Raw genomic sequence first — 13,000 nt, 5'->3', positions numbered from 1 at the left:
TGGTCAATATTTTTCTCCTAACACTTGTTTTAAAACATTTTTTCTGTGCTTTGATATTGCCTGTTATAAATATCCTACTTAGTTTATAATTTCCTTTTCTTAACCGAAAAATTTACAATGTCATCAGCTGTCTTACAGAGGGTAAGAGGTAATTTTTCTATACTTATGTATAGATAAAATCAATGATGGAAACATGTACCAAGTTAAACAATGGTCTTTTTAAAGCTTAAGCTTTTAAAAATCACCCAAGACTGTACAGCATCTGAACTCTGAGGCATGACACTTGTCATCAAGATACTTGGTGAATGCAGGAGAAGTCAACTATGTGATTCACGCTATAGATTCATATATTTCCCTCTGAAATGCTCCATCTTCTATAGATACAATCACATAAATGCCATTTTAATTTTCTATGACTTACCCATAGAAAAATTTTATATATGTAGCTTACCTTTCTACAATCGTTACCAGTATTTCAGAAGCTAAAAAAATATATAAAATTACTTTTTACTGTTCTAGTCTGTGGTATGAAGCTTGAATGCAGGCTCTTTCTGAAAACACTTCTGAGAAAAGGAGATGTACCCTAATGGAGAAGAAACCTATTGCTAGGACCTTCACTGCAAACCCTATACTAAACCTTACATGTCTTTTTTGCACTTTAAGCTGTACTCAAAACCTCCTCTGCACTGAATTACACAGCACTCATTAAGCTACTGAAGTTGCAATTCTGAAATGAGGCATCAGATTCTGAAACACTTAAATATATTGCATACTTAAAAATATTTTAAGAATAGAAAGTGTAGCATGAGCTGAACTAATTGAAATGTCATTTCCTGGGAATAAATCCAACTAAATATTTTTTCGTAAGTCTATTAGGCACCATTAAAAATGCTAAATTTAAACTATACATTCAGCAAAATAATTAAAAAACTTATGGCACAATGTAAGAAATAACCTCCAAAAGTCCAAAAGTTAAATATCACATAAAAAGGACTTACACTTTATTTCCTCACACAAACCAAAAGTGCAGTTTTGCTTCTTAAAAAGCAAGACTTAAATCCCCTCCTGCTTTCTAACAAATTTCTAATTCAATTTTTTTTAAGGGAGAATAGATAATTAATTTCAAAAAGAGAGCATCTGCTTGACTTGCACCAGTTGGATGAGACGACTTTAACAAGTTAGTATGTTTTAAGACTCCACGGTTATGTTTCTAAGTTTCTCAATCTGTTAATTATTAATGTAAACTTTGTCTCCTTTTTAGCAAATAGTCTGTCTTTCAATGAAATAAAGATTTCTAAAGCACGAATGAGTCAACTTTGTGTGCATTCTTTGCCTATATTCCATTTTCCGTATTTCAGAGGAATCCTTCAATTATTGCTGCATCCTATGTGGATGGATTTCTCTAATGGATAAAACTATCCAATGCCACACAAAGTAAGTTTACAAGAATTACTGAAGCAAAATGCTTCTCTTTTCCATAGGATGCTTATAGCAATTAATTTAGAGAAGTAATTTGGACTGCTACCAAATGCGGATGGAACATCAATGTCTAGGATTAGTAATAGTTTTTTACATGCAGTTAATAACAAAAACATCCTCTGTTCTTGCTGAAGACCACAATAGCATTCCTGTGTTTTCTAGCACAACCGCAATTTGCATTAGTTTTTTTGCATTGGCTTGTTCTGTTAACAGTCTACCTACTTTCAAACATCTACAATATTTTCTCTCATTGCTACTAATTTTTTTAATGGTAGTTAACTCAGTAAAATAGTTTGCACAGTTTCTTACAGTAGAACCTATGTCATACACTGTACAAAATAGAAGTCATAGAGGAAAAAAATGGAAAATTCAAATAATGGATCATTATCCCTTAGTGTACAGTAAATATACAATTAGAGTTTTCAAAATGAATACAATAGTATTTACTAAATAGTCTGTAAGCATCTCTGTGTTAGTGTCCAATTAGTTTCCTCTTGGTTACTGATTGACCACTCAGAAAATCACAACAGACCCTTTAAATCTCTAGGACCAACTTGATCATATTGGCATGTTTTGCTGATGTAAATTACTTTAAAAGATATCACATATAGTAGATTGTAAGTGGTAGCTGCTTAAAGTACAGTCCAGATATTTCTAGGTACCACAAATCCACTCTGAAAGTTGTATATATTGTTACCAGTTCAACAAAACTACTAACAGACTTTCACCTTTACGTGCAGAATCTGTCTTAAAGATGAATGGACATTCAAATTCCTTTATCAAGCTTTGCATGCTGTTTTAAAACCATACAAAATTTTCAAAGAATAGCACACCAGAGATAGGGATACACACCCATATGATAAAATGTATTTCTTATGGGTCCGGAGTTGTAAATTCCAGCATGCTCCTGACCTCAGGCTTTTTGGATTCAGATAAAGTTAGACTCTGCACATTAGAAACATACTCCTTTTCCCAAGCCTTCTTCTCTTTTTCTCATGTAAGCAAAAGGACTGTAACTTCTATAGTTATGACAGAGGAAGTCCAAATTAACTAAAAATCAGCTAGGTGAACACACATCAGTAAAAGCATGCTAAGAATAATGGAAAGCTATGTCCATTTTGCTGCTGTTCTTCTTCTAACTACTCAAAGGGAGTAAGGAGGGCCAGCTCAAAAAGCTCATGCAAAAATCAATTAAAAGATTTCCCTTGATTTCAGCAGCCTTGTAGCTAGCAATGTGTATCATTAGAAAAAAGAGAGCAAGTTCCTTTTCAGCAAGGATCTTGAACTTCACACTTATGAATGAAAATGCTTAAAGGCTTATTAAATGGAGAGATGGAGAGAAAAGGACACAGACAATACATATTAGCTTACCCAGTCCAAAAATGAGATGCTTGAGACATTTTGGATCTCTGCCAGTTGCACACATACACATGAATGTAAAACTAATAACACTTTAACACACTTGAAACCAAACTGTGGCAGTTTGGTAGCTGATGCCTACACAGCTCAGCCATCTATTGACATTGATGGTGAGGGGGATGACTAGGGAAAGTACACCTCATCAGCTGTACCACATTGAAGTAAATTATTTTTCAAACTTCAGATACCTGTCTTGCTGAAGTAGTAAACAATCAGATGCTCATTCCTGTAACATTCAGTCTGCAAAGCTCTTGGTTTAGAAAGAAAAAAAAAAAAAAGAAGGTAGGGAGAGGGAAGGGCATTTATAGAGACTGCACAAGTCTCAACAAGTGTCAATTTAACAGTCCTCCTCATCAGGCAAATTAAACACTTTACAATACACTTTCCCTTTTAGGTGCCCTCCTCTCCTGTTACTAGGTGGAAACAATTTAGCAAGTATCTCATTAACTGAGGATCAGGTTCCTCTGTGCTTCCTTCCTGCTCATTCCTTTCCCTCTCACACTTACATACGCAACACGCAGCTGTGGGGGACCGTCAAGAATAAGGGCTTTAAAATGTAAGTGCTAGGAATAGAAGTTCCACCCTGAATCGTTTCCAGCCCTCACACTTCTGATTTTAAGTCTACAATAATTTAGCTATAGCTGCAGGAGCACTAATTATGATGAATTTATGCATTCTTCAGTAAGTGAGCTGCTGCACTGTAAAGGCTGATGGCCTGTCTGTTATTGCCTTTCCTCCTGCCCTCATAACAACTCTACAAACTCTGCTCCATTTATATTTTGGATTACACACTTAGCTGCACTACCTTAAAATATCGACATTACTGAGGTGCAGGGTAGGATTAACACTCAACGTCTGGAGTAATTTGAAGGTCAACAGATCAAGTCCCCTTCCCCAAAACTGCTTTTCTTGAAACAGGCATTATACCAGCCTTTGCACAGATGCATTTCAAATTACATGCACACACTATATATGTATGTCTTGACATACATGTGCACATATACACATATGTATGTACATGCACACATATATAAAATAATCCACATTGTACCTGGTACTGTTCTGATTCAAAGGAAGCAATAGTAAAAGTGAAAGGAAGCAACAATCTAAACCTAGTTCTCATGGATAGATGTATATCTAACTCACAAACCAGAGGTTTTCACTGGAAATGTAAAAAACAAAGTGCTCTGTAGTCTGTCAGTTCTCACATGAACTGGGAGTCTCAGGGGCCTCTATAGTAGCCATTGAACCTGACCTCCACCCAGGTAGGGTCATTTTAAATTTGACTCTTGGCACACACCCAAGAAAGGGAGGCATTCAGAGGCAATTTGCATTTGTCAGAGTTCTGCTTTGTGGTCATTTGGGAAAAATGTCACCTAAATAAAGAGGAAGATACAAAAGTCATCGAAACTTCCTTTTCTGTGAAGCAAATATAGTCAATCTGCACATACCAGCAGTAGGAGGAGAAAGAAGAAATAAGAAGCTGGGGGAGCAGTAGGAAGTGGAAGATGATGGAGGCAGGAGAAAAGGGGCATAGCAGGAAGAGGACCAGAGATGGGAAACGGATATCACCACCAGTAGTAGAACAAGCATAAAATACCCCATAGGCCTATGTTCTTCTTACCTGTGAACATTCTATGAACCAGTAGTTCTTGCAGCACTGTACTCATTTCCCCATAGAAGATGGAATTGAAAAACACTCCTCCTCTCAAGTTGTCTGGATCTGATTTCTGTAGTTCCCTCATCTTAACTCAACATGGGAGCTGGGTCTCTCAGAAGCAGCATAACACTCCAGAGTGGTCTACCTTCCAGTTTCTTCTTACTGAGATCTGACAATTTATGTGCATATGTGAATTTATCCTCCCCTACTGACTCTCCACTTCTCTCTTTCATGTGTACTCTACAGATGTGGTAAGCAGACAGCAAGCTGGGCTGAAGAGCTAAGGAGAGATGTGCTTCACTCATCCTTTCTGTCAGGGAAGAGAGAGGTTGAGATTTCTGATGAGAGAGGATGATTAATTTCTGAAATGAATGGAGCAATTCACACCTCTCAGAGTTATTGTTTCAAACTACATTTACGTCTCAAGCCATATTCATCTCCATCTTGTATTCTCACTCAGCTCAGGACATCTGATTGTGATGAATAGGTAATTTCACACCTTTCTGAAAAGTCTTCCGTTTAAAGGTCAATTTCTTCTAAGTGCTATGTAATCCCCATGCTTATCTAGCTGTCTTGAAATCTAGTATGGTTACTGCAGGTGGTGAGTGGAATTATTGATCTAAATTGGAGGTCATTTGAGTCAAGAATTCCCAAGATAAAGCCTTTTCTTAAAACATAGCATTCCTTAACATTGACTGCTTGTACCAATGTTTCCTTTGTGCACACATCTAGAATAAAACTGTGGCCAGAGTCTCAACTGCTTCACATTTACCCTAGCAAATGAAAGGCATCAACTGTCTCCTTGGTATTCAGAGTTCAGATGTTTTTAAAAATTTCAGCTCCACACATGCAGCAAATTAAATGCTCAAGACTTCAGGGAGTTCCTGACCCTTTGAGTAGGTCTGAACATCTTCTATTCCTAAATAAAAGCTGGGAAATCCTTTTCATTCAGAGGTGGAGGCTAAGAATCCTTCTTCCTGCATTTATTAAGTGTTCAGAAGTTAGACATGAATTGCAGTTAGTCCATTTTGAAAAGTAAGAAACAGAGGGGGAAAAAAGCTAAGTCATAGCTCCGGAAATAGTTCAAATGAGATAGGAGGAAGGAGACAGGTTAGCTAGGTCAATGGAAGCCTACTCTAGGTTCTGGTGGGACCTCAGCTCTATAACAGCCTGAACAGCTTGGAAAAAATAGCATGGATATATGTACTGTGCAATAGTGATAAATGCAAGCATCTGCAGAGTACCAAGTATCTGCTGAAAAAATTATGCTTAAGATACCAGTGACTTGGTGGAAGAGGAAGGATGTATAAACTGAAAATGGCAGAGGTTGGAGTAAAGGGAGCAAAACACACTCTGTTTCCTCCCATGTACTTTTAGCAGTGACACTCTCACCACAGGATCATAATTCCCATTTATGCTTTCAAGCAGGTTTGGTTTTCAAGCATGCACAAAAGAGAAGCAACATTTAGGAATCATCATATTCCTATACATAGATGCAAGTTTGCTGACTTCTTCCATTGCAACATCACTGGAAAAAGGCTGCTTTGCCTCCAGTTGGACCCAACCTGCCTGGCACAGAATCAAAATGAGACATGAATGAATGGACTGACTAAATCTATAAGGAACTTTCATGTTCTTTTTTGCCTTCTACCACACATAGGAGGGTCTCATCTCAACAAAAGTGGCTACAGTAGAGCACATGTCAAGAAAATCACAACTCCTCTAAGCTGCTCCAGCTCATGTCTCCACAAATTCATTGTGAGGTGAATAGAAGTGTACATATAGTGAGTGAGTAAGAGGGTCTGCAGGTGTTTCTTTCCAACTAATGCACCTTAGGTTTATATTTTCCATGTGCTGGAAGCTGCAATACTATCAAGCAATCACTGATTTAATTACAGTATTTTTCAGTTAAATTCTGCCATTACTATTTTGTCATTTCCCTTCATTTCTCAAGGGCTGACATTTTTCAGCACTGAGAAACTATTCATTTAATTCTCTAAGTAACTTGAAAAACGAACCACATATAATTTTACAAACAACTGTGCATTAGTGAATAAAAGCAAAGTTACCATGGAATGTGTATGGAAACGTATTTGACCTCCATTAGAATGCCAAAGGTGTTTGCTAGAGTCAGGGTTTTAAAACTGAATGCCAGATGAATTCACAATAATATGACCTAGCAGAACAGTATTGGAAAAGTCTACTCCAGAAGTGTGTACAGGTCACATACTTGCCTATAAATTACACAGAAATTCAGACTAAATGATGCTAAAACAGAAAATAAACTCTGACAAAAAAAGACATAAAGCAGTAATTGAACGAGCACTGATATAGTCTGATGAACTAATAGCTAGATATAAAAACAAATTAAAATTCTGGCAATTCATTCACAGGATAACTGTTCCTTGAACTTCAGCTTCTTATTCAGATACTAGCCATAAAAACTCTTGCACTCAAAATTAACCACAAGCAACAAACTATTAATTGATCTGTGGATGGCAAAACAGCACTCTCATAAGGTACCAGACTACATAAGCTAAAGGCCATATTAAATGGAATTAACTCCAAGTAAAAATTCAACATGAATTCACTTTAAAAGTAAGATTAACTGTGAATAATGTAATAGCTCAAAAGTAGGCCAAAAGATGTCAACTCCCTTTCAAGGGCTTAAAATTTATGGGAAGAGTGGCTTCATCTGTGCTATCACACTACACTTGTTATAGGAAGGCAAGTAAAAGACAAGTTTCAAAAGTTCTGCATTAACAGTTGTACCATAATTATTTGAAAATGCAAAGTCACCTGATACTTCAGTATTTCATGAGGGGCAGGACACCTGAAAATAGACAGCTAAGAGAGAGGCAAAAGTGCAACAGGAAGAGGCAAAATCACTCTCTCTACAGTCTTTAATAGACTGGTTCTCATTACTTAATAACGTGTGGGGTTGAGAGATGGGGAGGGGTGTGCAACTGAAACTTTTCTCAAATGGAGTGGAAAGGAGGAGCATCTGACTTAATGCTACTAAAAAAGAAACACCACAAAAAATTTCCTGAATTGTAATTGTTGCACATTTGTTCATGAAGACCCTTACAGGCCACATGTCAAAATGGTAGTGTGACTTTCCTTGAATCATTTTCAACAATAGATATACCACCTTTTCTGCTTGTCCTCCAAAGTATGAAGTGCTGCTGAAACCACCTTTGGGTAGCTTTACATAAGATTTAATTTTTTTTCCTTATGTTACATATACTTATATTCTCTCCACTAAAAAAAAGGGCACTCCACAGAGATAAGGCCTTCTCAAACAGAATGTGGAAGATAAATAAGTTGGATTAATGTCTCAAATAAAGGGTTCCTGAGCTTTCTCTTAAATAATTTTCAATAAAACGATTTAATTTTAATTAAATGATTTAATAAAAGTATTTGATAGGATGATTCCCACATAGACTACTAAGTATATTCCGTTTGATTTCAAAAGGACTGAGAATTTGGGACACAGAGTACCACAATACAGAACCAGCAGTGAGGGAGTAGCATCAAGTGGAACTCCCTTGGATACAGCAACTCTCAGTGAAAACTTTAACATTCCAGTCACAGCAGAAGCAAACGGTGCACCAAGTATTTTATTTCCAGGAGTTAGATTCATCCAGAAAGGCAAAAAGCACTAGTTGTTTTCACTAAAATTCAAGTTAATGATTAAAAATAAGTTCAAATGGTCTTTCAAAAATTTAAATCTCAGGCCTGGCTTCTTGCTAGTCCACACCACAGTCTCTGTGCAAAAGGCAGTGTATTTAACACCAATAAGTAGTCTCAATACTCTTTTTCTTTTTTAATAAAAGTATCTCAAGAAGATTAAGGTGAAATTTTCACATGATGAGAGCTTCTTATGCATGACTATTCACATTAATACATTAAATGTAATTTATTCCTTTTTAATTAACTTACCGGCTTGACAATATGTCAATAAGTTCTTTTCTGTTCTGAACTCTGAGTGTATTAGTTTTGTATCTGGAATCCTTACTAACTTCAGGCAAATTCAGGACCTAAGTAAAAATAAAGGTGAGTAAGAAACGTGCTTGGCAGATTCTTATATAGATATATATATATAGAGAGAGAGAGAGATTCTCACATAGCTAAGGAGATTCACTAACAACCCAAGATAACTTCCAAAAAATCCCTACTTCTCATTAATCTTTTCATACAGATTAGGACATTAAGAAAAGATAATGCCTCCTGGTTAATGTTACATAACAAGACAAAAATAACTAAACAAATACATAAATAAATAAGAGAGAAATTCAACTGAAGATCCAAATCTCAGTTAATAGTTTTCACCATTACCTAGGAGAAATTCTTTTTGTAGAAGCTTGTAAGTTATCTTTCCAATATCATACCAGCTGTGAGGATGGAGAGATCTGTGGGATTATCCTGCACTAAGTTATATGTTACAGAATAAGAAATATGGCTGTACTTCATATGCTATGCTGAGAAAAGCTATGTCCAAGAATATTTATTTTCATTTCAGTAATTTCTGTTCAAAAATGAAAAAAAAAAAATAAATATGAGAAGGTGTTTGTCTATTGAAATGTCACAGTTTTTCTTTATGATTTCTTCCAAAAGAATGAATAAAGTAAATTGATGATACAATCGACTATGTAGAAGTAATGTATCTTCCGTGAGTAAAACTCCCACCTGGCACATTAGAAATTTAGCCATCAAGCAAAGACAATAGCTGGCAGCCAGTCACAAGTGGGGTTCCTCAGGGCTCAACGCTGGGACCACTTCTTTTTAACATCTTTATCAATGATCTTGATGAGGAGACAGAATGTACCCTCAGTAAGAGTGCAGATGACACCAAGTTGGGAGGGAGTGTTGATCTGCCTGAGGGCCAGGAAGCTCTACAGAGGGACTTGGGCAAACTAGATTGATGGGCAGAGGTCAACTGTATAAATTTCAACAGGACAAAGTGCTGAGTCCTGCACTTGGGCCACAACAAGCCCATGCAAAGCTACAGGCTTGGGGAAAAGTCACTGGAAAGCTGTCCAGCCGAAAGGGACATGGGGGTTCTGATTGATAAGCGGCTGAATATGCGCCAGGGCCTGAAGTTTAAGGTACGAGGGGTAATGTTTTTAAAGAGAAAGAGGGTAGATTTAGACTAGAAATTCGTTACAATGAGGTGAAACACTGAAACGGGTTGCCCAGAGAGGTGGCAGAAGCTCCATCCCTAGAAACATTCAAGGTTAAGTTGGATGGAGCTCTGAGCAAGATGATCTAGTTGAAGATGTCCCTGCTCGCTGCAGGGCAGTTTGATTAGATGACCTTTAAAGATCCCTTCCAGCCTGAACCATTCCATGATTCTATGTATTCATCATATACTTTTACTCAGTAACACACACTCAAGATCAATTTTACTTATGATGAGTCTTCTCATTCTAAATATGCTACATTTCTTAGAGGCCTATTTCCAAGATGGCTTACAGAAAAACAGTACTGTCTCAAAGCTGAAGTCCCTATGGCTCTTCAACCTATCTCTGCCTGTGGTTGAGTACTGATGCCTAAGAAGAGCTTCAGAATAGGGCTAGCTAGTATTCATTCAAACTCCAGCCTCCTTTAGATTAGGGCATTTCTGAGCTGAAGGTGGATTTAGTGATCCTCAACGGATTTTTGTTTTATTAACATGTCACTCCTTGAATCCATATGTCTACATACTACCACATGTAAATGATACATAAATGATTGTCAATCTCTCTGATATCTCACATATCTATATTATATATCTATATCTATTATATAATCTCTGATACCTCATACCTAAAATTCTATGAATTCCTCTAAGATCGGTTCAGGTCACTACCACTTAATGACTCCTTGCTTTGCTGGACTGAATAAGGATATGGCTTCCTTTCCAAGGGAAGAGATGTTGATGACTTCAAACTAGCAGCAAAACCTTCTTTCAACAGATATTGAGAGATATTGAAAACAGATTGTCACCTCTGATGTAGCTGTCACCCACCGTGACAAAACTAAGCACAAAACCCCAAGTATCAGTAAGTTAGAACAATGACCATACTAAATATAAATCATAATGCATCATGATCTAGCTTCAAAAAATGTTCTTATTCTCTCATCTGAAAGCTTAACAATAAAATTGGTACCCCCTTAAAATTATGTCCTCTTTTTAATAGTGCTATTTTGGAGTTACAAATAATTGCTTTTGAGAAAAAAAATAATGCAATGTTGCTCAAAGTCAATTATAGTGAATACTTATTTATAACAGCTTAAAAAAAACAGGAAATTAATCAGAAAACGATGGCTCCATTTGATGAGTTACATGAAAAACGATCATATGGAGTTGCTCATTCTACTGTTTTAATTAACATTACTGATTTCAGCTTTAACTTAATGTCCATCTGTTGTAAAGCTGCATGTCTATACATGTTCTCATTTTTTTGTGACTAACAAATGCACATTTCAGAAGTTATTAATTAATGTACCATTCATCTCTCTGATCACACTGACAATGTTATTTTCTTTATTTCACTGTGACCACTTGGAAAGAAACTTCTGTTCTCCATATCTAGGCCTCCTTCAAGATTTAAGATTCACATTTGGAGTTTACAGTCCCTGCATTTTTTCCCCCAACACCAGCAAACCTGTTTGCTTCCCCCTTTGCTGTACACTTCTGAACAGTTTTGCTCAGTATTGCTATTTAGATCAAAGCAGCCACATACCAGGTTGTGCTTTTGTAACACTCAACCACTATGAAATGCACTTTAGCCAGCAGTGTTACAGTTTTTCTGCCATTATCTAAGTCCCCAAACAAGCTACAGTTAGCTGTCATTAATTTTTAAAATATCACAGTGAATGATTCCATTTTATTTCCTTTCTGCTTGCCAGAAAAGATAGGTCTGAAGCAGCAGGTTTGCCATTGTTTACAGCTGGAGCCAGCTGCCAAATCTCTAGAGTATGTATCTTCAGGGCAAGAGCTTCCAAACAGCCTGTATTTTTAGCACCAACTCATCTCAGAAAGGTTCTCTAATGGCAATTCCAATGTTTGAATTAGTGTTCTCTGTATTTACTAAAGGTTCACCAGGGTGTTGTGGGCCTTTCTCTAATAAAGTCCCCTTCCTTTATTGGCTTTCCCCCTTCATGATGTTTTAAGTTCTAAATCACTTTCAACTTAGCACAGAATATACCTCCAAAGGGCTTCACAACACTCCACTGATTTCTGTATCACTCCATTTCTGGGCAACTTAACAGCCCAAATCAATTCCTACAGTAACTCAAGAAGGGTAAAAATACCATTCTTTAAATCAAATATGATAACTATGTTATAGAAAAATCTAAGCATTGCCCAAAACTTGAACTATTTTTTTTCTGGTCTTTTAATCCCTTTGAAATGCAAGCAATCATAATTTTGCCATGTTCTGTACATCCTACACTCAATTCTAGAAATACAAGATCATCTTTATAAGGATGACACAAAAACCTTCAGCATGCAAATTAGGGCCAATATTCATCTCACTTCTTTCTAGTCCTACAGATTCTGAGGTAATATTTTGTAGAAATATTGGCTCATTTTCTGGAGTACCTTTTACTCCTGACTGATTACAGAAGGAGTATGTAGCAACAAGTCACACAGTCTCTCAGCTGCCCCCCAAAGTGAGGTGAATGCAGGGTCTGAATTTTTAGTGCCATCAAGCTCACACCACAGTGTTAGAACCTACTGAGCCAGATCTTCAACTCTGCCTTATTCAAAGATGGCAGGAATACGAGCATTGGTACATAATTCTTCAGGTGACAAAGCTCCAAGAGGACATTCAGAACTATGTCTTGTGACTTTCTGCAAATATTTCATTTATGAGACAATGAGGTTTTGATAAAACCAAGTTGTGGCAGGTAGACACTTATTCACTCATTAGTCTTAATTCGTGTTAAGATAATGACCACACTATCATGGTTGGACACCTGTATGGAGAAAACCCACTGAGAAAACTTCAAAGAAGTTAACTTGCTTCCTAATAAGAAAGCCAATTCAATAAACAAAAAATAAAAATAAAATAAAATAAAATAAAATAAAATAAAATAAAATAAAATAAAATAAAATAAAATAAACACAGAATCCTCCAGTTAGCAAGGTGGGGATACATGGCCCAAACTGCACTAAGAGAGAATAAAAACTGCATTGTTCTTTTAAAACATTCTATGTATTAGCTGTGAACATCCATGGAAATGTGAAATATCTGACGTGAATAAGTGGAAAAAAACAAGGCTCCATTTCCTGAGGCTGCCAGCTCACTTAGTGTGGTTAATTTAGGCTAAATATCCAGGTTGCCAGAGAAAAAGCATAATGCTAGGAAAAGGGTAGAATTCTCATTTTATAACATAGTAATGCTATATGTATCACTTCTCTTGTCCCAGCTTATGTGTTACTGGGGTCTCCTG

General features: G+C 36.6%; 1 protein-coding gene across 1 annotated transcript in view; it reads right to left on the bottom strand.

Annotated features, from left to right (window-relative positions):
* The window catches only part of SUGCT (succinyl-CoA:glutarate-CoA transferase), a 318,738-nt gene that overhangs the window by 183,098 nt on the left and 122,640 nt on the right, over window positions 1-13,000 (bottom strand). Inside the window, exon 10 of the mRNA XM_010001520.1 lies at window positions 8,501-8,598. Coding sequence (XP_009999822.1) covers window positions 8,501-8,598 — 98 coding nt within the window. The remainder of the gene's footprint in view (window positions 1-8,500; window positions 8,599-13,000) is intronic.

Source organism: Chaetura pelagica, unplaced genomic scaffold (assembly GCF_000747805.2).
Source record: "Chaetura pelagica isolate M959 unplaced genomic scaffold, ChaPel_1.0 scaffold7, whole genome shotgun sequence".
NCBI lineage: Eukaryota > Metazoa > Chordata > Aves > Apodiformes > Apodidae > Chaetura > Chaetura pelagica.
This window is presented reverse-complemented; position numbering and strand designations above follow the sequence as displayed.